Source organism: Dipodomys spectabilis, unplaced genomic scaffold, assembly GCF_019054845.1.
Source record: "Dipodomys spectabilis isolate Male_0828 unplaced genomic scaffold, ASM1905484v1 ptg000141l, whole genome shotgun sequence".
Taxonomy (NCBI): Eukaryota; Metazoa; Chordata; class Mammalia; order Rodentia; family Heteromyidae; genus Dipodomys; species Dipodomys spectabilis.
The window spans coordinates 7994824-8020168 of NW_024870818.1; the positions used below are offsets into that span (position 1 = coordinate 7994824).

At 35.1% G+C, this 25345-nt stretch overlaps 2 protein-coding genes across 3 annotated transcripts in view; one reads left to right on the plus strand and one right to left on the minus strand.

Annotated features, from left to right (window-relative positions):
- The window catches only part of Fancl (FA complementation group L), a 51103-nt gene extending 39467 nt beyond the window's left edge, over positions 1-11636 (plus strand). Inside the window, exons 8-14 of the mRNA XM_042691191.1 lie at positions 5208-5358; positions 7755-7838; positions 8090-8135; positions 8211-8292; positions 9072-9188; positions 10745-10816; positions 11551-11636. Of these exons, the coding sequence (XP_042547125.1) occupies positions 5208-5358; positions 7755-7838; positions 8090-8135; positions 8211-8292; positions 9072-9188; positions 10745-10816; positions 11551-11586 (588 nt within the window). The 3' untranslated portion in view covers positions 11587-11636. The remainder of the gene's footprint in view (positions 1-5207; positions 5359-7754; positions 7839-8089; positions 8136-8210; positions 8293-9071; positions 9189-10744; positions 10817-11550) is intronic.
- Positions 11624-25345, minus strand: part of Vrk2 (VRK serine/threonine kinase 2) — a 76374-nt gene continuing 62652 nt past the window's right edge. For both annotated transcript variants that reach the window (XM_042691189.1, XM_042691190.1), the window contains 2 exons: positions 23887-24045; positions 11624-11989 (listed from right to left, as the gene is read on the minus strand). In XM_042691189.1, coding sequence (XP_042547123.1) covers positions 11657-11989; positions 23887-24045 — 492 coding nt within the window. In that variant the 3' untranslated portion in view covers positions 11624-11656. The remainder of the gene's footprint in view (positions 11990-23886; positions 24046-25345) is intronic.

Genomic DNA, 25345 nt, shown 5'->3' on the forward strand with positions numbered 1-25345 from the left:
GAACCGTGATCCTCAGATCTCAGCCTCCTGGGTAGCAAGGATTACAGGTGTGAGCCACCAGTGCCTGGCTTTATGTTTGTTTTTAAGTTCATAATTATTGAGGAAAAGTTATGTAGATCCATTATGATCTGGGGAGTCAAGACAAGTATTTTTTTTTTATTTTTTTATTTATTTTTTTATTTTTTTTATTGTAAAGCTACTATACAGAGGGTTACAGTTACATGAGTGAGGTTATGAGTATACTTCCTCTTGAACATTGTTACCCCCTCCATTGTTTTACCCCTACCATCCCCTCCCTCCCTCCCTTCCCCGAGGTTCTTTTTTTTTTTTTTTTTTGATTGTGATTAAATGATTACATAATTTCAAAGTCACAAGTTCATTCTAACTTCCCTGGAGCAAATTGTCTACCACAGTCTGTAATATATAACAGTGTTCACATGTTATATACCATATTTGTGATCAGCAGCATGAGGATATTTAGTAGTGGTTCAACCAGATGAGCGGGAGTTCTTTGTTTCTTAAGTCCTGTTAAAGACAAGTATTTTTAATACATAGGTTCAGTGAGATATAATTGTCATGAAATGAATTATCTTAATTTGCTTAAGGTATATAATTCAGAGCTTTGATTTCATACTGATGAAATCATCTGAACAATCAAGATAATAAGCATTTCTGTCACATCCAGATTACTTTTTTCATTTGTATTCCTGCTATTGTTCTCATGTTTTTCCTCAGTCTTCTGGTAAGGATACACCTGCTTTCTGTCTCTAGATTTGTTTGTTTTCTAGAATCTTATAGAATTCTATGTGCTTTGCATGACAGACTTCTTTTTCTTAGTGTAATTCTTTTGAGACTCAAACATGTTATAGCATGTTATAGATAGTTCATGATCTTTTATTGCTAAGCATTCAGGACTTGGCTGTTACAAATAAAGCTGCTATATGAATTTCATGTCATTATATAGACATGTTTTCTTTTGTTTGGGGTAGAGCTTTACGAGAGGCGTGGCTGGAAAAACAAAGGAGGGGGTAACAATGCTCAATAGGAAATGTACTCATTACCTTACTCATGTAACTGTCACCCCTCTGTACAGTATCTTTACAATAAAAATATATATTAAAAAAGAGGAGTGGCTGGATCATATATGAAAGGTATCTTTAAGATTTTTTAAAGGGCCAAACTATTTTTCAATGTGGTTGAGGCTTTCTGTTCAGCTGCCTCCCTGCTGATATTTAGTATGGCTAGTAGCCTTCATTTTAGTCACTATAGTAGATACTCAGTGATATCTGAAATGTGGTTACAAATTGTTCTTTGTTAATAAAAAGTTAACATTTTTTCATGTTTGTCATCTTCTTTATTGAAGTACCTGCTCATATTTTCCTGAAATGCCTAAGTTAATGAAGAAAGATACTACAGACATGAGTGGAAGATTCAGTTCTGTTAATGTGTCAGTTCTTTCCATTTTGATCTGTAGAGTCAATATAATTCTAATCAAAATTCCAACAGAAAATTTTAAAGCACTGAAAAATTATTTTAAAATTAAAAATATGTGAAAGACTTAGAATAGCCAAAATAATTCTGAACAACTAAATTGGAAGAATAACTCCACCTGATCTAGAATTTAGAAATAGATCTAATGAATAGGCAGATAACTTTCTTCAAACTATGGTGCAGAATCTTTTCATTAAATGATGCTGCCAAACGATAAACTTTTAACTCATATGTGAAAGTTAACTCACAACAGATTATAAACTTAATGTAAAGGCTAAAACTACAAAACTTCTAGAAACATTTTGCAGCTTCTTTTCTTTCTTTCCCTCTTTCTTTCTTTTCTGTTCTTTTCTTTGTGTGCACGTGTGTGTATTTTTTGCAATGCTGGGATCAAACCTAGGGACTTTCACATGGTAAGTACCTACTTCACTTCTGAGCTACTTCTGTCTCTGTCAGTCTCAGACAGAGAATCCTTAATAATACATCAGACACAGGTCCATAAAAGAAAAACAAACTGGTAATTGGACTTAATTAAAATTGAAAGGTACTAGTAGAGAATGGAAAGGTAAGCAGATCAGGAGAAAATATTTGAAAATCACATTGTACTTTGTATTCAGAATATGTAAAAACTCTCAAAATTCAATAAGATAACCCAAAATGGATAGTGGTTTACAATCTAGTTACTGAAAGGATAAACCTTTTACTGCCATTAAAAGCTGTATGTAAATTAACTAGTGGAAGATGTCTCCTAAATATACTTACTCCTAACCCATACAGAATTGTAGAGAATTGAACTGATTGATGCCACCTGATTGCTTTTAGCTAGGAATCAAAAACTGTACCCTCCTTCATTTCCTAATACTATCTTCCTCATCTGTGCAGTCAGCTTCAAAATGGTGCATCTTCACAAAACACCTCTCTCCTGCTCAGAATTCTCCTAATAACTAAGATCAGAGAACTTTGTATGGGCCACAGTTATATATAATAATTATATCATATAACCTAATTATATAGTATATTATATATTACATGTAATGTATATAATATGCATTAATATGTAGTTATATTTAATTTATATATATTGATATATAATATATTGATATGTATATTATATGTATTAAACTGTGGCCCCTACTCACACACACACACACACACACACACACACACACACACACACACACACACATATGTCTGTGTGTATGCAGACCTAGAAATGTGAGCAATGTAGCCCCGTTAGAGCAATTCAACCAGTGAAGAATGGAAACTACTAAATAAATGCTCCTGGATTCCTCTGTTTTGGAGGGGAATTCTAGTAACTATTTCCACAGCTCCTCTAGCAACTATTTCCACAGCTCCTCAGATTATTAACCCGAGTGACTGGCTTTAAAATACATTTTTTTGCTTTCCCTTCTTTTTTTTCAGCAAGTAGATTATTTTTAACAAATTTATTTTATTGTAAAGATGCTGTACAGAGGGGTTCCAGTTACATGAGTAAGGCAATGAATACATTTCTTAAAGAGCATTGTTACCCCTTCCTTGTTGTTCTCCCACTATCCCTTCACACCCCCACCTCCTCGCTCCTCCTGCCGTGCCCCCCCCCCCCACTGAAGTTGTAAAGTTCATTTCCAGTATAGTGTGTTGTGGGTATCATTGTTGCAATGGGTCATCCTGTGTCCTTGTTTAAGCGTTTTGTTATTCCCCTTCCCCTCCCCAAATTAGACAAATGTATATACAAGATTCGGGTACCAAAATCAAATACAGTGACAACAGAGGATACACCATAGGGGGAAGAACATACATAGGAAACAAATCACATAGTACATTAAAAACAACAACAACAAAGGAAGACCTCTTGTGTCCCTGTCTTGGGGTTCATTTCACTTAGCATCATCTTATCTGGTCATATGTATATAGCTTTTGAGCTTTTCTTCTAATCTGATAAAATTATTCTAGACATATACTAATTATTGCAAATGAGGGAAACCATGGGACCTATGTTTCTTTGGGTCTAGCTTACTTCACTTAATATGAATTTTTCCAAATCTTTCCTAACAAATGGGAGGTGTCATTCTTTCTGATGGAAGGTGTACTTCTCTTTCCCAGTTCCTTTAGTTCACTTACACAGACTGCCCCACCCGACCCCTTGTCTCAGACTTTGCCTTCTAGTAGGATCTCATACTCATTATCACTGCCATATGGTACAAATAAAAGGGGTCTAGGACGCGGGTCCAAATGTACCAATCAAGTTTTCATTCAGAAATTTATCTTCTTAAAGAAAAATCCTGATATTTGCTCATTGCTTGAGTTGCTCTTTCAAGATTAAATAAAATCTACCTGTATTATAAATGATTTACCAAGAAATTTAAATTGGTAGGCTGTAACAAACTACTTTTAAGTTATTTCTGTGACTCTAGAGAATTTTAATCTTCATAGCTGCTGTCTACTTCCTTTGACTTGACACGACTATTTGAAAAAATTTCTGTGGCTTATGTTCAACTGATAGTGGACTATAGTCACTAACTGTTTAGCTGTACTGTACCTCCTGTTTTTAGAACAGAAGACAAGTGTTTCTCCACACTTCAGTGAGGGAGATCAACTCATCTAGGCATGGAACATGCAACATAAATTTGGCAAAATTTACAAGATACACTGATTACAATAAGTACTCTAGCATTAAAAACTATTCAAGAAACAGAATAAGTTGCTTACTTTTAGCCAGACAGACTTTCTATTGGCTCATAATCTTGGGGTTTTCATTTCGCTTATTTTAAATAGTTTCTAAAGTCCTTAATTATTCATAAGCTTTTGTACTTTTTTTCAGAAATGCTTATTTGAAACAGTATCTAAAGCCTTTGATTATTCTTACACTTTCATGCTGTTTATATCAGAAATATTTAAATACTTCTGTCTTTTCAAGAATACCACATTAGTTTAGAAGAAACTTCAAGCTTTGTTTAAAAGTAAAAATATAAATTGTGTTTGAAAACCACTGATGGCTTTACCTTTTACTTGAGATGTCTTTAAGCTAATTGCTACAAAATTGAGTAAAGTTAAATTTAAAAAAAATCATAATTTTATTGTTAAAAAATAGATGAAAGTAGGCTGAGGATGTTACTTAGTGGAAAATCATGGGGCTACCATTTATGAGGAGGCCTTAGGATCAGAGCAATTGCACAAGGCAAACAGGCAAAAATAAATAGGAAGAAATAACTAAAGCTTTTTCTTATTTTTTTGTTTACTTATGTCTGTAAAGCTATTTGCTAATAATGTTTAAAGCAGCTTAGTAAAATTATAAGTGGCACTGTATTTAACTTCATTTTTGTAGCCAAAAAAAATGAAATACTACCTTTATACTCAAACTATACAGAATCTATTCTCAATCCATTATATATATGATATACATTAATGAAGTTATATTTTGATCATTTTAAATTACAAGTTAACTTCCATACATATAGTTTTCACGCATCTTAATAAAATGCATTGTTTTAGAAGCCATTTTGATAAAGGTATTTAGCCTAGTGACAATAAAAATAATCACGTTAGCACGAACAGGGGTGAAGAGAGATGAAGTCAAGACTTTTTACCTTTTAGAGTCCAGTTTCTAACTGAAATGAAACAGAGCTTAAAATTCTAAATTGAGTGTATTTTGAGGGAAAGATTATCTCCTGTTGGTAGAGTGCCATATAACTTATAGAGCTTTCATCTTTCCACAGAGCTCCTTAATAAGCATTCATAGTCAGTTCTTGGCAGGATTAGAATCACTGAAGGCATTCTGGGATGTTATGGATGAAATCGATGAGAAGACCTGGGTGCTGGAGCCAGAAAAACCTACTCGGAGTGCGACAGCACGCAGAATTGTAATAGGTAGGGAGAAAGGCTTCAAAATTGAGGTGTTTGATTTTATTTTATATTATTTATAAAAGGGAATCTAAAGATGATACTTGAAGTCTTAGATGAAACTTTGTATGAAGTCATGTATTAAAACTTTTTTGGGAAAAAACTCATTTCTTACTGCATATTTATGTAAATACTTTAGGTGAAAAGGGCTAGTACTGAGGTGTTTCATTATAAAAGGTGATGATCCAATGGAAGTAACATTGAGAGACAGTGTTTAATTAGCTCTTAATTAGCACAAGAATAGTGGGGCAGGTTATTCAAAATGTACATTAGTTAGAACAAAAAAAAAAATAAAAAACCCTGTGTTTCAAGTAATGAAGTCTTCATCTGTGAGATTCAGACAAAATTGGTGTGAACAGATCTGGGAATATATTCTGACAAAAATGTAAAGGATAAAAAATCCTGAAGATGGAGTTGGCTATCAGATAAAAACAGCACAAAATAAAAATTGGATGTATTTCATATACTGTCTTTATTATAAATATATGCAATTAATGAGTAAGATAGACTACAGCAATAACTAGTCCTTTAGTGGTATCATATTCTCTTGACTATTAAATGATTATTTCCATTATAAGGAAAAACAAAACCTAAGTCAGTTTAAATGTTAGCATTCTTCAAGATTTTTGTATTTTAAACTATATTTGTGTCCATATTAAATACCATGACTGTTTTTAAGCTCTCCATGTATCTTTTTTCCTGTTTCTTCCTAGTCTAAGGAGGTATATTTTTGAAAAGCCTATCTTCTGATGGATAATGGAAAATTCTGATATAAATAATACTCATGTTAATGAACAACTTTTATCTTTTACCCCAAAGGCATAATAGTTTATCTTGGGTCAGGAGTGTGTGACATAGAGTGATGTATTGTTATGAGAAGAAGAAAGTGTACTAACTGCAGTTTTACAAGTAGTATTGTTATTTTCTCAATTTGAAAAAGTGTAATAGTACTTAATTTGGAATAATTAACCAATTATAATATACTTGCGAACAAGTAGATATTAATAATGAAAATATTTTCTGTAGAGAAATGTTGCAATTTATTATTTTCATGGCCCATGATAGTTTAAAAAATATATTTTCATAATGTTCATTATAAGCAGCTTACTTGTTATTCAGCCTATCTTTAGTTGTGATTTTCCTTCCTTCATATATTTATTTTCTGTCCCAGAGCCATTTTCAGCAAATTATTTGAAAGATTATTTAACATAGCTATTGTTTAATTGATAGTACTTTCTGAAGCCATTTAGTTGAAGACACTGCTAAAGACTAAGAAGAAATTTGTATGCATTACAAAAAATTACATAGTTATTAACAAATGCTACATAGGACAACTTTGAGTTCTTATTTTCTCATTGAATGTCTATATTTTTTAATCCTGATCACCATTTTGTCAGGTTTGTATTGTTTGCATTTACATTATTGCCAAGATTAATTAGCAAAAGGTTTATTCTATAGTATATAGGAATTACCAAAACACTTTTAAAATAAAAATGAAGTTCAGGTTGATCCTAATAATTATACTACATTACTTCACAAATTAATATTAGAGATTTATACTATGATACAACTAAAACTTTCTGAAGAATCTGATGCTAAGTAGAAATAAATTTTTCTGAAATTCTGGAAAATAGCTTACTTTTTTATTAAATGAATAGTTGACATTTTATTTTTGCCATTATATTATTTACATTTGACAATATGAAATATAAATTTTATAAAGAACATCATGTAATCTAGATAACAACTTCTTAACTTTGTGCTATTTTTATTAAAAGCCTTTATCACTCCATAGATAAATGTTATTGAAGTTGTTTGTGTGTGTGTGTGTGTGTGTGTGTGTGTGTGTGTGTTTGTGTGTTTGTGTGTTTGTGCAGTTCTGGAGCATGAACTCAGGGCCTAAGTGCTCTAATTGTGTTTGGTTGCTCAAAGCTAGCAGCTGAGCTACAGCTCCACTTCCAGCTTTTTTTTGATGCTTAGTTGGAAATAAGAGTCTCATGGACTTTCTTGCCTGGTCTGGCTTTGAACTGCAGTCTTTGGATTGCAGCTTCCTGAGTAGCATGACCCACTGGTGCCTGGTGTTGAACATTTTATGTTAATAGAATTAACCCAAATACCAATTAAATTTAACCATATTGGTTTATAAATTGGCTGATTCTTGAAAATTTTGATCTAGTGATAATAATATAAAATTAGGTTTTTTTTTGTGAAAACAGCCATATTTACCTTCTTGAAAACATATGTTTGGGTTACTCTTTCAGTGGGTAGAGTATGAAATAGGCAGCAAAATAGACGTTTGTATTTTTTGTTGGCTTGTTTAGTGATCTGTTCCCACTTTAGAAACTAATCTTCTTTTATTTTAGGGAATAATGCTTCCATAAATATAGAGGTAGACCCCAGACATCCTACCATGCTTCCTGAGTGCTGCTTTCTTGGAGCTGATCATGGTATGAGATTGAGAATTAAGTATTTTGAGCAGAATTATAAAATCTCTGTAGAACACTGTTAATACATTTTAAAATAGTAAAGCAAATTCTAATGGTAATTATTTCTCATTACTGAACTGTATACTGTTTAATTTAATATATGCAATTTAAAAAATCTCAAATGAAATAGTTGAGAAACAAATTGTGGATCAAAAGAAGAGCAACAAAAAGTGGTAAAAAAATTATTCAACTTTTTCTTTTCCCCCCTGAAGTGGTAAAACCCCTGGGAATTAAGCTGAGCAAGAACATGCATTTGTGGTAGGTACCTTGACAATAAAATTACATTTCTATGATTTTATAAACTTTATAGCAGAATTTTTTTCTTGCTTTCAGGGATCCAGAAAATAGTCTGTTACAAAATTTGAAAGATGTTTTAGAAATTGATTTTCCACCTCGTACTATTCTGGAAAAATGTGTAAGTGTTATCAGTGCTTCGATATTCTATGTACTGTTCCATAATAAAATTTAAATGCTTCTCTAAGAAAAACCAGTCTGAGAAGGGAGGGAATTGGAAGGTGTTATAACATAGACCTCTGAACTACAAGTTAACAGTTGCATCAAAGAACTTGTTAACCTTTGATAGGTGGTTTTCACTGTATTTTATTCATGGTCTTCAACAGTAAAATGATTGATGACAGACAATAAACAGTCCAAAGTAGCTAATGAGATGTTTGGATTTTCTATATTATCTGCATATGTATCACTGAAATAAAGTTCTAATTAGTTTGATATAAGTGTGAAGGATAGCAATGCATTTTTTCAAGATGAACAGAAACCACTATTATTGTAAAGATAATAAATGTAGAACTGAATTTTTACAAAGCTGGTATGATTGTAGAAACTTAAGTGGTGTTAGTATTTTTTATTTTTCTGTATTTGTAGAATTGTGAAGCTAAATAATGACTAGCTAATGCTAATTCCTATCTTCACACACTTTACATACATAATTATGTATATGGGAAAATTGCTCAAACCCAAAAATCTCACCAGCCAAACTACATGCAAAGAGTTTCACAAAGTATCTTTGTTGGATGTTAACTAGTGATGTGATTGTATTGCTATAGTATAGCAATATAGTGACTTCTGTATAAACCTAAAATTATAAACCTTTACTATTATCCATATTACGTAGTTATTCCTTTGTACATCTTAAACAAATTTACTTAAAATATTAAGCATTTTTTTCTTTTGAAGGATTTTACTATGGATTGTGGAATCTGTTATGCTTATCAACTTGATGGTGCTATTCCTGATCAGATGTGCAATTATTCCCAGTGTGGACAGCCTTTCCACCAAATATGCTTATATGAGGTACAACTAGAATAAATTAAGAACAATATCTGCAAGATGTTTAGTAACTCCAACATAGAAAAGTATGTGTATTTGAAATACACAGAACCTAAAATTTGCTTACTCAAGTGTTGCCTGTTTTTGCTATACTCATGTGCATCATTTCCTTTCTTTTAAAAATTAGGGTTTTGTTTCCTTTTTATTGTTATTATCAAGGTGATGTACAAAGGGATTACAGTTACATGTCAGGTACAAATTTCATTTCTTTTTTAGACAATGTCACCCTGTCCCTTGCTCTCTCCTACTTGCATCATTTCTTCATCATATATATTAATGAATACATGCCCCAAAGTATCTAAGAACTTAGAGAATCTATTGAAAATCATGAATACGAATACATTTACTTTCCCATGCCACTACAATTTGAACCCTGTAGATTCATTCACCCAGGAACAGCAATAAAATGAAAAGATGACAGCTGTTTCTCATTTGGCTGTTCTTAAGTATAGAATAAATATAGTAATCATACTTTTGATATTAAAAATGCATTTTTTGTGATCAGAATGGCCAATATTATTCAGTTAATGCTGTTTTATTTACTGCTTACTTACTATATGCTGTCAGTTTTCATTGTGTCTTTTGTCATTTGACAGTTTATATGATTAACTGGGAATCTATGGAGAAAACACCTTCAAGTTGTATAGGGCTTTCAGTTCTCAAGAGTCTTCCTTCGTATCATGCTTTTACTACTTTTGTTATTAGAGGCAGTAGTTAGTGTTACCTGCACTTTACCAATGGGGAACTTAGGGACACACATTAGTTTACCTTATATAAAAATCATTAAGCACCAAGTCTATAGAATTCTAAGGGAATATGTGCTTGCTTTTGTAATAATATTCAAAATTTTAATGTCTTTAACTAGTGGAATAAGAATTTATCTGTAGTTAAAGACCAGAATTAAGACCTAATTTTTTTTTAACCTATAATGTCTTTTACAATGTAAAATAAGTGATTAATGGCTCTATATATGTAAACTACTTGAATACATTTATTTCTGTGTATGTCTATTTGGGAGTAAACTATATAATTATCAGATTTTTAAATGGTCCCATGGTTTCTTTATAAACCAGTAGTTTGCACTTCAGTTTTCAGTTTTGGTCCCCCTTCATAGTCTTATTTGTATTGATACCAGGACTTGACCTCAGTGTTTGCACTGTGGCACCACTTTGTTGCTCACAGTTGATGGTATACCACTTGCACCATCCCTCAAGTCCAGCATTTTGCTGATTATTTAGAAAAGAATTTCACAGATGCTTTCTGCCCAGATGACTTTAGATCATGATCCTCCAGGTCTCAGCTTCCTGAGTCCCTAAGATTACAGGCATGAACTACCAGTAGCCATTTCAGTATAGTATCTTCTACTGGCTCAATATATCTCTTATTCTTGCCAAACACAATTCAGAAGATAATGTTCTGGAAAAACAACAACAGTGTGCTGAAAAGGAAAAGAAGAATACTCTTTGGTGTTATCTGCAATCATGCTGATAGGATTCCTTTACCTTCTTTTTAATCTTCAGTGGTTGAGAGGCCTCCCCACTAGTAGACAGAGTTTTAACATTCTATTTGGAGAATGTCCATACTGCAGTAAGGTAAGCAAATTGTTAATCATATTTCATAAAATGTGCCTAGCTTTTAGTAACGTATTGTAGAAAATAGATGTATTAGTTTATATTTTTTAAATTATTTTTTTTGGGGAGCCAGACCTGTGGCTTGAACTTGGGGCCTGGACACTGCCCCTGAGCTTTTGTGCCCTAATATTTGAGTCACAGCTCCACTTCTGGTTTTTGGTAGTTAATTGGAGATAAGAGTCTCATGGACTTTTTTGCCCAGTCTTGCTTCAAACTGTCATCCTCAGGTCTTAGCCTCCTGAGTAGCTAGGATTATAGTCATGAGCCACCAGTGCATGACTTATTTTTTTCAAGTATTGTTTAAACAATAAGAAGGTAAGTTTTTATGAGATAAATCATCGGTCGTGAGGCTTGAACTCTTGGCTAGGGCACTGTCCCTGCCTTCTTCAGCTCAAGGCCAGCATTCTACCACTTGAGCCACAGGACCACTTCCGGTTTTCTACTGATTTATTGGAGGTAAGAGTCTCACGGAGTTTCCTGTCTGGGCTGGCTTTGAATTGTGATCCTCAGATCTCAGCCTCCTGAGTATAGAATTACAGGCGTGAGCCACCATGGCCGGCTTCTAGATTTTTTTAAGTAATCTGAAATGTCAGAAAACTATAGTCCAAACTATATAGTACATTGTTTCTAGTATACAGTAATGTTATTATTCGAGTGTCTAAAAACTTTGTTAAAATAAATTTTTTCTTTTTAAGCCAATTACCTTGAAAATGTCTGGGAGGAAACCCTGAAATAAGAGTGTAATATTTCTGTGAAGAACTGGACACGTTAAAGTTGTCAGAGTGATTTTATTTGATATCTTCAGAGAAGATATAAAGCAAGACATACAGATATCAAAAGCAAAAGTATGGTGATGCCATAATAATATACATCTTCCTTTGTTTCTTCGCTCAGAGTAAACTGGGAAACGGTAGGCCAGAGTCCTTCAGAACTTTCTAAATCTGTGACTGTGTTAGTATATGTATAACAAGATGGAGACCTTGATTTCTTGATCATACCCTGACTGGCAAAATTTTGATAGGGATCACAAAATGAATTTTGAAATTCCATATAATTATCTTTTTGTGGGAAGTTCTTTACTCCATTGAAAAGTTCTGAAGATTCAGGATGTTTTTTTCTTCTCCTTGTGCTTTCCTATGGAAAAATAGTTTATTAGAACTGAGTTACCTAAGTATATAATGTACATACTCTAAAGAACGTTAAATAAAACTTGTTAGCATAACTAAATCAGGTAATTTGGATGGTTCTTTTAAACCATGTGTATAGGCTCTGTCAAATAATTGATAATCTAAAAGTTGATAGAATATGGAAACTGAAGTGGGCGGGAAGGTATGGTAGGGGAAAAACAAAGGAGGAGGCAACAATGTTTGGTAAGAAACGTACTCATTACCTTGCTCATCTAACTGTAACCTCTCTGTACAGTATTTTCACAATAAAAAACATAAAAACAAACAAACTGGGCCTGAGCTGGGAAGGTGGCTCAGTGGTAGAGCGCTTGCCTTGCATGCATGAGGCCCTGGGTTCGATTCCTCAGCACCACATAAGCAAAAAGGAAAAAAGCCGGAAGTGGCACTGTAGTTCAAGTGGTAGAGCGCTAGCCTTGAGCTGAAGAGCTGAGGGACAGTGACCAGGCCCAGAGTTCAGGCCCCACTACCGGACCCCCCCCAAAAAACAAACAAACAAATAAACAAACTGGGCCTAATCTTGTGGGGGTAAGATAGTCATAATTAGAAAACTTTTTGGTCAAAGATTCTTAACCTTTGGCACATCATGACAAATTGATGATTTCTGCTTTTTACTGACCAGAGGCTGAGGCAGTTACCTAGCAAAACTGTCTCACAGATAGAGGTAGGGGTCATGTCTCTTGAAAAGTTACAGGCAGAGATCAACCAGTATAGATACTAGACAAACTTAACTAGTTCCTTATATACATGTTTTATGAGTTGCCTTAAGCCTGAGGAATCAGTATCTTGCTTGCCATTTAACCCCATTGCCTTGTTTCTGCATCACTTTGGGAACCTCTCAATTGCTTTCTTCTTGTACTATCTGTCAAGTAATTTAGAAGAAAAAAAACCCATAAAACCAAGCCAAAAATACTTCCATCTTTTTCACATTAGTTTCACCAAGAAACATCTGTTTAAGTACCACCGTTTTCCACCTCTAAACTGCCACCCTTCCAACAGCCTTCAGTTTCCTACTTCCTTATATAAAAAGGTCACTTTTTGAATGTTCTCAGTTTTAGAAGGTGAGAAAGGATTTCTATAAGATATGTAAAACAAACAGATGTTTTGACAGCACTTGGATTTCCTATTAAATAAATTACTTGAGACTCAGATAACTAACGTTAAATGATTCTACTGTCTTGAGAGCTAACAAAATCATACTAATGTAGTTTTCCTCAAGTTCTGTCAGATTTATTCACAAGAGAGAAAAGAAGTGAATAGTTATCCCAGCATACCTATAAATCATTTCTCACACAAAGAGCAAGAATGATGGCATCAAAACATATTTCCAAGGGCTGAGAACTGCTTTCTAAAGGCTTTAGTAACAAATAACATTTACATACAGAGATTGTATGTGAAAGCAGAAGATAACCACCTATTTAAGAACAGAATAAGAATAGAAATCAAGATACTAAAATATCAAGAATCATCTACTATATAATCTATAAACTTGACATCTTTTGGCAGACTGAATAACATTAAAATGGAAAGATGGTACACTGAGAGATCTGACTGGATATAGTAGGATATGGAAAAATTTTTCCTCACTTGGCCACCTACATATTTTGTGCATAAAGTTTTGTTATGACACAGCTACATCCATTTGTTTATAGTCTGTCTGTGGCTGCCTTTCCATTAAAAAGAGTATAAGCTTAAAATATTTTCTGTGTATCAAGCCAATTTGTCTGGACTATAGATGTACTTCAGTGATGGAGTACTTGCCTGGCATGTGAGAGAAACTGGATTTGATCTGCAGCACTGGGAACAAAAAACAAAAAACCCCACAAAACAACAAAAGAAAAGCAAAGAAGTTTGTTGGTCCCTGGCCTTTGGCATTCTTCAAATGTGAAAAGGAAAAATTGTTTGTAATCTTAAAAATGGAAATTGTATTCTGGAGGTAAAGGTGGACTGGAAGTTGCTGAGATTCTGCTTCTAAAAACCATTGTAAAGTACTCCTGGTCGGCACACCACTTTGAGTAGTTGACACTTAATAATATAATCTGTTAATCTGTTCTGCTACAGTGCTTGCTCTCAACTTATTGAAGATATTTAACTAATTCTGGAAACTATGAGAAGGTACTATTCGCATCAGATGGATAACACCACAAACACTGATGACACACACAGTCACCCATGACAAACAATAATCCAGCGCCAAATGCTAATAGTGCAGCTTTAGGAAACCCTTAATCACAACACTTATTAACCTTGAGCACACATTAGAATCAACTGTGGAGCTATGGAAAATATTAGTGCACCTCCACTCTGGCCATAAGTAGTGCCTATCAGATTTATTTCCTTGTTAATTATATTCTAGACCTAAACAGAAGATATGATCAAACTAAACAATTACTGCTAGAACAAAACTCTAAACTTTGGAATTCAGTAAAAATAGAGTGATCAGTACACAATATTTTACTATACACAGGACTCATGGAAATGCAAATCACAACCAGCAGAAAGAAGAATAGAATCCATATATGTCCCTGAGAGTATATCAAACATGGACAATATAACAACTACATAAGTATGTCCAAAGAATTAAAGAAAAAGCTAAACATAATTTGTGAACAGAGGATTCTTTGTAGTGATATGAAAATGGACTTCTAGAATGGAGAACCACAACAGAAAATTAAAACAGTAACACTGATCAAGATGCATTGTATACATAGGTTGATAATGTTGAGTTGCAATTTGCAATTCTTTTATACAGCTACTTAAAGATAATAAAACTATATATGGAATCAATGAAACATAAAGCTAGTTCTTTGAAAAAATAAAGACAGACCCTAACTCAGTTGACAAAAAAGAGGAGAGAAGACATTGAAATAAACACAATTTGAGATGACAGGTAATATCACAACCAACATCCAAGAAATCTAAAAGATTATGAGGGATTTCTTTCAAAGCCTAAACTCAAATCAGTTGGAAAATCTAACAGAAATGTATAAATTTCTGGAGACATACAAACTGCTTCAGGTGAACCAAGGATATTAACGACTTAAACAGACCCATAACACCGGTGAGATTGAGGAAGTAATAAAGCGTCTTCCAGCAAGAAAAGTCCAGGTCCTAATGGATTCACAGCTAAATTCTACAAGACTTTTAAAGATGAACTAACACCAGTACTCCTCAAATATTTCCATAAAATAGAAATGGAAGGATAAGTGCCAAACATATTTTATGAAGCCAGCATTACATGCCTCTCCAAACCAGGTAGGGACACAATGAAAAAAGAGAACTATAGGCCAATCTCTCTGATGAACAAAGATGTCAAACTCCTTAGTTAAATACTAGCCAAAAGAATTCAGCAGCTGGGTGTTATTAATGTATTTATAATGTACCATGTGATTTTTTTTGTTTCTTTTGTATGTTCTTCTCCCATGTATAACCCCTGTTTTCACTGTGTTTGATTCTGGTGCCCTGCATCTTGTATGTACATTTTTCTAATTTGGGGAGGGGAAGAGAAATAACAAAATGCTGAAATAAGGATATAGGTTAACAATGAGATGTACAAGAAAGTATGTTGAAAACGAACTTTACAACTTGGGGCAGGGGGAAAGGATAGGGGGAGTTTGGGGATATGGGGAGGGAAGGGATAGTAGGGGGAAAACAAAGGAGGAGGTAACAATGCTCAATAGGAAATGTACTCATTACCTTACTCATGTAACTGTAACCCCTCTGTACAGTATCTTTACAATAAAAAATATATACAAAAATAAAAAGAATTCAGCAACTGGGCTGAGAATGTGGCTTAGTGGTAGAGTGCTTACCTATCATACATGAAGCCCTAGGTTCAATTCCTCTACCACATAAACAGAAAAAGCCAGAAGTTGCACTGTGACTCAAGTGGTAGAGCACAGAGAGCCTCAGGGACAGATTCCAGACCCTGAGTTCAAGCCCCAGGAATGGCCCAAAACAAGGAAGAATTCAGCAACTAATCAAAAATTATATAGTGTAACAAAGTGGGTTTTATCCCAATGAAATAAGGCTGGTTTAATATATGTAAATCGATAAACATAAACATCACATAAACAGAGCCAGAGACAATCACACAATCATCTCAATAGATACAGAGAAAGCCTTAAACATATCCAACATCTATTCATGTTAAAAGCTTTGGAGAATTTAGGAGTAGAAGGAACATACCTCAACATAATAAAGGCTATCATTGATAGACCACAGCCAACATTATACTAAATGGTAAAATAAATAAATAAAAATAAAACCATTTCTTCTAAAAATCAAGAACAAGGCAAGGATGTCCATTTTCTCCACTCCTTTTCAATGTAATTGTGGAATATAGTCTCTTGTAGTAAGGCAAAAGAAAGACACAAAAGGGATTCATATAGGGAAAGATGACATGATTTTATATCTAAAGGACCTGAGAGACTCCATCCCCAAGCTCCTAGAGCTGATCAATAACTTTGGCAAAATAGCAGGATACAAAAATCAACCCACAATAATCAAAAACTTTTCTGTATACCAACAATGTACAAGCCATATAGAGGGAAGTCAGGATAACAATTCCATTTGTAATAGACTCAATAAACTATTTAAAATACTTAAGAATAAACCTCATCAAAGAAGCCAAAAGACCTCTAATGAAAAGTATGATAGTCTAAACAAAAGCAATAATAAATGACAACAGGAAATGGAAAGACCTCCCAGGTTCACGGAGGTAGATTTAATATTGTAAAAATGTCCATCCTGTCAAAGGCAGTCTACAAATTTAATCAATCTAATCAAAATCTCAATGATGTTCTTCACTGAGAAGGAGAAAACAATCTAAAAATGCATATGGAACAACAAAAGACTTCAATTAGCCAAACAATTCTACGCCAAAAAAAAAAAAAAAAGGAATACTGGTGGTATCATGACCCCAGACCTCAAACTATAATACAGAGCTATAATAATAACTTGGTACTGGCACACCAACAGGTCTGAAGAGAAATAAAGCCATACACTTAAACTATTGCAAGATGGAGTAGGGGAAACAGAACTTACAGGTAGAAGTAGGAACTTTTTGAAGACCCCCCAGGGTCCCAGCAGATAGAAGAGACTTGACAAATTGGATTACCTCAAAATAAAAAGTTTCTGCACAGCAAAGGATATAGTTATTAAAGAAAAACAGCTAGCAAACTAAGAAAATGTTTACCAGCAATATATCAACAGAGGCCTAATATCCAAAATATACAAAGAGCTCAAAAGATTAGCAGCACCTCCCCCCTCCCCCAAAAAAGAAACAATCAACAAATTGGCAAAAGGAGCTTAAGAGAGACTTTTCAAAAGAAGCAAGAATGGCAAATAGACATGAGGAAATGCCCAACATCCCTGGCCATAAAGAAAATGAAAATGAAAGTATCTTTGAGATTCTATCTTGCCCTAGTTTGGTTGGACAACGTCAAGAATTCAAACAGCTGGGTACCCATGGCTCATGCCTATAATCCTAGTTAGTCAGGAGCCTTGAGATCTGAGGATTGGGGTTCAAAGCCAGCCTGGGCAAAAAATTACATGAGACTCTCTATCTCCAATAAACTACTTAGAAAAAGTTGAAATTGGTCTGTGGCTCAAACAGTAGAGCACTAGCCTTGAGCACAAAGAGGCTCAGGGACAGCACCCAGGCTGTGAGTTCAATCCCCAGGACCTGCAAAAAAATAAATATAAAAATTCTAACAAAAAATATGGCAGAGTTGTGAGGGGAGAAAAGGAACCCTATTACAGAGTTGGTGGGAATATAAACTAATCCAACTGGAAGAAGGTTTGGTGGTTCCTCAAAAAAACTAAACATGGAATTACCCTATGACCCAGACATACCACTCTGGGCATCTACCCAGATCATTATGCCAGGATATGGTAAAGATACTTGCACATCCTTGTTCATTGATGTACTACTCGCAGCATCCAACAGATGAGTGGATCAATAGAATGTGGTTTATATAATACACAATGGAATTTTACTCATTCATTAGAAAGAATATATCATTTGCAGGGAAATACATGGAATTAGACGACCAAATCATGCTAAGTAAGGTAGGTCCAGCTCAGAGACAAACAGTGCAAGTCTTCTCAGATGTGGAAGCCTGATGTAAAATATCACTGGACATGATAACCTATACCATACTACACATTCACACACAGACTAAAGTAGGATACCCTTAGGGGAAGAACATAGAGGTGTAACTTCTCTAAGCATTTAAAATGCTATTTGTTATTGTTGTTTGTTTTTTGCTGGGTTATTTTTAGGTGGGACAAAAACAGGTGCAGAAAGAGAGGGAGGAAGGGTGAATAAATGCTGTCATGCTATTCAATATACAATACGGAGAAAATGAACTATGTAACTTGTAGGCAGGAATGGGAGGGAGAAAAGGGGAACAAGGGATGACAGAGTGATACTGTCCAGAAAAAGAAATGTACTCATTATCTGAATTATGAAATGGTGCATCAGCAATAATATGTAAAAAACAAATTTTTGAGCAGAGGAAAAAATATTAACAACTAACTTTCTGGGCTGTTAATGTTGATTTGAAAACAAAAGATTACCTTAGTATCTGATAAAAAAAAATGTAAAGTACTCTAAAATACATATATTCAGAACTCAAGTCAGAGCGATTAAATCCTATGACAAATTGATAAAGTCAAAACTGAAAACATTTTTAATTTGATGATAAATATCAAACAAAGACGATCATCTGTAGACAAAGATTAAAAGCAAATCTCCAGTGCATCCAGAAAGGTACAGTAACAAGTCATCTTTCTGTCACTATGATGTAACAGCTGAACCATCTTGAAAGGATAGGTTTTCACTCCATTTCAGAGCTTTCAGTCTCAGGTCACCTGGCCCTGTGGCCTTCAGCTTTTGTGTTCAGACAGTATGTCATGGCCTGGTAAAGGAAACTGTTTGCCCCATGGCAGCTAGTGAAACAAAGGAAAGGGATGAGGTCCCAATGACTTCTGCCTTCCCTCCTGATTTCCTCCTACCAAGCTCCACTTCTCAAAAGTTTCACCACCTCCTACTAGCACCGTGGGCTGGGGACCACACATGGGCCTTTGGAGGACATTCAAGACCCATTTGTTAGGAAATGGAAAGACTTGGAAAAAATTCTATTAAGTGAAGTAAGCCAGGCCCAAAGAAACACAGGTCCCATGGTTTCCCTTATTTGCAGTAACTAGTATATGTCTGAGACAAGCAGAAAAGGTCAGGTAAGATGATATTAGGCGAAATGAACCCCAAGATAAGCACACAAATGGTTTTTTCTTTCTTGCTGTTGTTTCTAACATATTTATAAGGTGACCGTTTTGTTGCTTTGTATGTCCCTCCCCCATGGTATAACCCCTGTTTTCACTGTATTTGATGTTGGTATAATTTGGGGAGGGGAAGGGAAAAAAACAAATTGGTCAAGTAGGGATATTGGTGGGCCCATTGCAACAATGAGATGTAGAAAATGCTATGTTGAAAAACGAACTTTACAACTTTGGCTGGGGGTGGAGATTGTAGTTGTGGTGATGGAAGGGCAGGGATGGTAGGGGAAAAAACAAAGGAAGAGGCAACAATGCTTGATAAGAAATGTACGTATTACCTTGCTCATGTAATTGTAACCCCTCTGTATAGTATTTTCACAATAAAAAAAACTTATTAAAAAAAAGGCCAATTGGAATAAATGCTGATTCCAGCAAATGTTAAAAAAAAAAGATGTAAAAAAATATCAAATACATGTATGGTCAATCTTAAGAATGCCTGTCATTTTCTAATTAGAAAAAACAAGCCCAAAAAGTCGAAATGGAGTAAGGGATGGGAAGGGGAAAGAAAGGAGGAGGCAACAATGCTTGATAAGAAATGTACTCATTATCTTGCCCATGTAATTGTAACCCCTCTGTACGGTATTTTCACAATAAAAGAAAAGTTCTGAAGTAAGATCTTCCATCCTAATGAATCCTTCAAAATGAAAGTGGGGCATCTAGTTCCAGATACAGCGTAAGTGTACTCTACCCTACTCTTGCTAATTCTAATGGGGGATTGGAAAAAAAAATAAGAAAGACTGACTAGGGACCACAAGATGCAGAAAAAGTATTTGACAATATTCAACGTTCATTCATAACAAAAAATTATCACTGTACTGGTAATGAAGGGGAGTCTCTTTAACCCAAGGTCTATGAAAAAACATACAGGTAAAAACACTAAAACTAGGAGCCACCCACACATATGTCCTCCTATAGATTCTTCTGCACTTTAGAATACTAAGAAATTAAAAGAAATGACATTGATACATGCAATCCTTGAATCTCAATTAAGTTAAATATCACATAATTTGATTTTTCCCCTTTTGCTTTTATTTTTAAATTTTTAATGTATACACAAGGTCACTAAAATTATGTATTTTTGAAGTACTATGTGATATTTCTTGGTGAAGTCTTTGGTATTTTCTACAGTTAAGATCCTTCTGTAAACAGTGACAACTGGACTTCTTGTTTTCAATCTGGGTGCCCTTTCTTTCTCTTACTTAATTTTTCTTGCTAGGAGTTAAAGGTACTATGTTGAAAGTGGTAATTTATATGACATGCTTGAAATGACAAAATTGTAGAGATTCAGAACAAACCAGTGCTTTCCAGTGTTGAAGACTGGGGAGAGATTGTTACCACAAAGCAGCACTGAGATTTTCTGGTGGTCATGGAACAGTTTTGTGGAATGATGGAGGTTACTGTAGACATGCAATAAAATCTGTTAGGAACATACATGAGTCAATGTAAAAAATAGTGGTATCCAAATTAGGTCTGTATTTTATAGTAGAATGCCAAATGTCAAGGTTTTGGTTTTAAAAATTGTGCTATGAAATAAAGACAACCCTGAAATACCACCTTATCCCAGTCAGAGTGGCCCACATGCTAAAGTCAGCCAACGACAACAGCTAGAGGGATGCCGAGAAAGAGGCACTGCTGGTGGGTATGTACACTTACACAACCACTTTGGTAAGCAGTATAGAGGGTCCTCAGAAAGCTAAACATTGACCTACCCTAGGACCCAGCCATACCACTCCTAGGCATGTATCCTGAACAACAGGAACCAGGATACAAGGACACATGCACCTCCATGTTTATTGCAGCACTGATCACAATAGCCAGGATATGGAAACAACCCAGATGCCCCCAAAATCGTGGTATCTATACATAATGGAATATTATACAGCCATTAGAAAGGACAAAATAATGGCATTTGCAGAGAAATGGATAGAGCTAGAAGAAATCATGCTGAATTAGGTAAGCCAAGAGCAAAGACACAAATGGCACATGGTCTCCCTGATAAGTGGATGTTAAATCCAAAACGTAAGGTGATATGACAAAGTAAAAAACCCTGTGCAACAAGAGATGTACAAGACGTTATGTGGAAAAACGAACTTTATAACTTTGGCCGGGGGTGGGGGGGTGGGGGTGGGCAGGACAGGGAGAAGGGGGAAAGGGAGGAGGGTGGGGGAAGATGGGAAGGTATGGGAAGGGGAAACAAAGGAGAAGGCAACAATGCTTGATAAGAAATGGACTCATTACATTGCCCATGTAATTATAACCCCTCTGTACGGTATTTTCACAACTAAAAAAAAAGTAAACAAGAGTGGAGAAACAAAGGACCTCCACTCATCTGTCAAATCACTACTAAATAACGCCATGCTGCTGATCACACATATGGCATATATGTGCACACTGGAGGGAAATTAGGAGGACACAGAACAAGAGAGAATCAGGGAAAAACAACGGTGGGACCCATCAGCTGCACTAGACATTGATCAAAATGAACTAAGCAACTCAATGGCAGCGATGGGAAGGAGGGAATGAGCGGGAAAGAGGGACACTAAGCAAAAGGAAAGGAATGTACACATCACCCAATATGGAAAAAATAACTATTGTCAAAGCTCATAGAACTCATAAACTTTATAGACCACGATAGACAATTTGCCCCATGAAAGTTAGAAAGTGTTTGTGACTTTAACTAAGGATTACTATCCCACAATACTGTGAAATTTGTGAAATTATGTAATAAAGAATTTGCAAAAAAAATGTGCTATGGTTATGTGAAATATTTTCATTGGGGGAAAACGATTAAAAGTACAAAGGAATTCTATCATTTTTGAAATTTCTGAGTATACACATATTGTTATGCATTTTTTTCTCGTGCTAGGGATTGAACTAAAATATTATAAGGGAAGAAATAACACATAATCCAGTTCTCTCCTACCAATAATACAGTAAAGATGAAATAAAGATATTTTTAGACAAAAGAATAGTGAAGACCACAAAACTTTGAGAAACATGAAAACTAATAAAAATTCATTAAACTAACATTTGTTCAGAGAAGTGCCAGGTTCACACAGTGAAAATACAATGATGTTGGGATGCCACTTCTCTCTTAAAACTCATTTTCAGGGAAGATGGCTCAGTGGTAGAGTGCTTGCCTTGCATGCATGAGGCCCTGGGTTCGATTCCTCAGCACCACATAAGCAGAAAAAGCCAGAAGTAGTGCTGTGGCTTAAGGGGTAGAGCACTTGCCTTGAGCTGAGGGATAGCACCCAGGCCCAGAGTTCAGGCCCCATGACTGACAAAAACAAAACAAAACAAAATAATTTTCAGACTATTTAATATACTGTGAATCAAAATCCTATTGTGCTTCTTTTGTGCGTACTGACAAGCTTGCTCTTAATTTTATTGGGACAAGAACTCTTGAAGGAAAATGATGGAAGGACTTGCCATAAAGCTACAATAACAATAAGACAAATAGAATAGAAGAAAATAGATTCCAGAAACAGGACTGTGTTTACATACCTCCCCCACTTTTATTTTTTAGCAGTACTGGAACTTGAACTCAAGGCTTTTACATAAAGTCTTAGAATTCCTAAATTTCTTTACCAAGCAATATTTGTCTTTCATTTTATGAGTAGGAACTATATAAATAAACCCATTTAAAATAGATTTCTGTATATAAACTTAAATACCCAATACCTTTTTATACAGAACAATTGTAAAGGAGTCCTGTTGACAGTAAAAGAAATACTTCTCTTTGGATCAACTTGGGTGTGTGTTGGTTGAAGTTATAAGTACTATGCTTGTTCATATTTAGTGACTGCCAAGAAGTTCAGAGCCAAATCCAGTGCTGTTTGATTAACATCCCAGATACTGATGCATCCATTTTTTTTGGGGGGGTGGTGGTGTACAGGGTACAAAGGTGGGAATATTAAATAATCTCATTTCATATTGTAAACCAATTAAAATAATTTGAGGGGAAATGATGGGGTATAGATCATGTAAAATATTGGCTATTGAGACTGAATTAAATTCTTTTTCATTCTAGATATAAATGTATTCTTTTCTATCCAATTAGGAGGGATATCTGATGTTAGAAACGCGTCTTCGGTAAAAAGTGAGTCACTATCTACCCCCATGATCCTATAATGTAAAAATATTGTTTTACAATGCAATCCACTGTTAGAGAAACCTTTTTGATTGTAGGGTGAGATGAAAGGAGCCAGTGTAAAAATATAGGATATGTATGTTAAGGAGAAAGAAAGAAATCAGAAGAGTATACAAACATGTTCTGTGCTGTTCTTTTTTGTAATAACTGGTATGAGCTGCTTTTGCTTATCAGCAGGATATATATCCATTCTCACTTAACACAACCCTACAATCTTAGCCTTTAGGAAACATAAAATGTCCTTATCTCCAAAGGGCATATTCTAATGTGGCATTAAAAGAAAACAAACAAACAAACATCCCCACTCACCCTCCCCTCCAAAAAGAACAGAAGCAACCAGCGTCTCCTCTCACCTGTGCTGCTGTGTCCTTGTGCATTGACCCTGAAAGCTGATCTTCTTCCTCCATTTTTCTTGGAGTGGCAAAGGACTTAGCACTTCTTTCACTGGCTTCTTCTGTTAACTTGTTTTGCATCTGAATCGCTTGTTTTGCTGCAGCCCTTTTGGAATCAATCTGTTGGTATAGATCATAGCATGAAGGGAACCTTCAGACATTTCTTTAAAAAGTGCAGTCATATCAAGAATTTTGAAATTCTAAACTTGCCATCCTTTCATAAAGAAATAAAGAAGAACACAATGGACGTAAACGTACCATAGCTGGCAAGATCTAGACCTTCTGTCATCAGTAGGACAGGACCAATTAAAGTTAGTGTTACTGTTATATGCTATTTAGAAATTGTCTTTACAGATAACTTGCTTACTGAAAACATCATTCTTAGAGAAAATTGTCATATTTTAAAATGGTATGTGCTTTCATTATTAACCTTTGCTGGGAGTGAATCCAGTTTATCGTTGTAGTTTCAATTCTTATTAATTAAAACCTTAGTTTTCTATCACTGAAGTGTGTCTGATTAATATGAAAGTGTACAGGCGCTTATGATATTGCTAACTTTTTGTGCAGGTAGTTTAACCTTGGAGCAAGATGAGTAACAGTTCGTGTCATCAAGCACCTTGTACCAGTATGAGAGGTTAACTGTGACAAGCTTGCTGTCTCTTAGGCTTCTTTTTCAGACTGTGGTGATATCTAGGGAATGACTGACTCTCAATAACCTTGAAGTAGACACAGGAATCAAAGGGCAGATCCTACGAGCCAACTGGGAGATTGAAAGTCACAGTGAAAGTTCTTATGTGAAGTATTTGTTCACCAGCTTCATGTTTACAGCAGCTGAGAGTGCCCACACCTTTTTTTTTTTCCCCCATGGGTTAAATGGGGAGCAGAAGACAGGAACAGCAGAAGGGGAAATAATGGAGTAGTCGGTGCCAAAACAGAGAATGAATTACACTGGCTGGGCAACAGAGACTTAATTTGTAGTCTCTCAATGTTTAGCTTCCATTGCCAAGTGTGTTCATTCCTTCCCTTTAAAATATACTGGTGTTTGATGGCTAGTTCCAAGTTGTCACAACACCCTTCTTTATCTTTACCTCCTCCAGGATCTCAGCTTATCAAAGACCAGCAAAACCACCCCCTTTCAGTAACCTGCAAATTGGAAACGCTGCCTAATCACTCAAGGTTTCTTTGTTTTTACCACTCAACCCTCTCAGACAACTGGGAAAGCTGATGGGTCACCAGAGCCAGAGCCACTCTTCCTCTGAAGTTACCTTATAAATGCACTTCAAACAACTTGTGTGAAGCCCAAGTCCCCTGGCACACACCCTCTCCTCTGAAATGCTGGCCTAGTGAGCTTTGTGAAAATATGCTCTTAAACATTAAAGACTAATTAGCTGATTTTTTTCTACATCTTTACTGAGATACA